This window comes from Morus notabilis, unplaced genomic scaffold, assembly GCF_000414095.1.
Source record: "Morus notabilis unplaced genomic scaffold, ASM41409v2 Scaffold604, whole genome shotgun sequence".
Taxonomy (NCBI): domain Eukaryota; kingdom Viridiplantae; phylum Streptophyta; class Magnoliopsida; order Rosales; family Moraceae; genus Morus; species Morus notabilis.
This window is the reverse complement of record NW_010362300.1, coordinates 381579-383133: the sequence shown is the minus strand read 5'-3', so window position 1 is coordinate 383133 and position 1555 is coordinate 381579. Positions and strand designations below refer to the sequence as shown.

Below are 1555 nucleotides of genomic sequence, written 5' to 3'. Positions count from 1 at the left end.
CTTCCAAGTTGAATCTCTAAACAAACCTCCAACAAGAGCAACCCACTACTCTGGCGATACCCCCTAAAGTGGCATCCCACTACTAATGACATGCCTCTCACCAAGCAAGCCTTAGTGCCACTACACGAGTCATCATGGGAGCTTTTGTGCGATCGCACACAACCAACCTTGCGACCACCCCCTCCCTTTTATCAAGTAGTCAAGACCTTCTTTCCCCTCCACTCCTCTCCACATCCCACGACCTCCATTGGCCTTGCTCAGTGCCGTTACGATCCCACAACCTACTTTTGTAATTATGTAAATCAATTTAGGATAGTTTCCTTTTCCTGTAGAATCAATTGTAATTACCAATTATTGTTTTCATATTTGTAATATTCTATATATACTCTTGTAATCTCCCATTAATGTAATATACAGAAAACATTCACAAATACTTTCTTCTTCCTTTTTTATAATTTTCACATGGTATCAGAGAGTTATAGGTTTTGAGAAATAATTTCCACTGCAACTATGGGAGATGAAAATTCGAAGACGGATAAGGGAATCAACCAATCGGATCCACTCGCTTTACACCATTCCGATCATCCCAGTTTGGTTCTCATCTCTAAATTGCTCGATGGAAATAATTATGGGCAATGGAGCCGCGCAATGCGAATCGCTCTAAGTGCCAAGAACAAGCTTGGTTTTATCAACGAGACAGTTAAGGCGCCGAAAAAGACTGACGACAAGTTTCCGATATGGGAACACTGCAATTACATGGTACTTTCATGGATCCTTAACTCTGTTCATTCTGACATTGCTGGTAGTATTATCTACACAGAATCAGCAGCTGAGGTGTGGAATGATATATATGATCACTTCTCACAAGGGAACGACACCAGAATTTTTGAAATTCGTCAAGAGATTGTGGAACATCGACAAAGACACCAATCTGTATCATCCTACTACACCAGATTGAAGACTTTTTGGGACGAATTAGCTTCTTATCATGACCCAATTATCTACAACTGTGGAGGTCTCAAAGGTCTCACCGAAAGAAAAGAGAAGGAAAGGGTTATGCAATTTCTCATTGGATTGCATGACTCGTTCTCTACAATTCGTGATTCCATACTCTTGATGAATCCTCTTCTCGACACTCGGAAGGTTCATGCTCTCGTTCTGCAACATGAGAGACAGAGTGAAGTGGCGGCCAATAGAGACACTGCTGGATAAAACACTGCGAGCTGGGCAGAGCAGAAAACGCAGAATCGACATGCCGGAGGTCAAAAACCGCTTCACTGCAGCCACTGTGACATGGATGGACACACCATAGATCATTGTTTCTACATTCATGGCTTTCCTCCAAGACATAGATATCATAGGAAAGATGTCAAACCAAAAGGGAAGAAATCCATCAACTCTCCAGCTATTTCTAATATAGAAACCAAAGAAATCAAACAACTCACGACCAAGGAGTATGAACAAATCATGGCACTTCTTCGCAAAGAAACCGGTAACGTTGAGCGGTATTGATCCAAGCCATAATAATATTTGGATATTAGATAGTGGTGCTACT

General features: G+C 41.5%; 1 protein-coding gene across 1 annotated transcript; it reads left to right on the top strand.

Moving 5' to 3' along the window:
- The first annotated feature begins 510 nt into the window (after positions 1-510).
- On the top strand, positions 511-1212 carry LOC112092246. The gene has a single exon (XM_024167864.1). The coding sequence runs from the start codon at positions 511-513 to the stop codon at positions 1210-1212; it is 702 nt and encodes a 233-aa protein (XP_024023632.1).
- The last annotated feature ends 343 nt before the right edge of the window (positions 1213-1555 follow it).

Excerpts from the sequence above, each read along its gene's own strand:
- LOC112092246 (XM_024167864.1), top strand. The coding sequence starts at position 511 with ATGGGAGATGAAAATTCGAAGACGGATAAGGGAATCAACCAATCGGAT.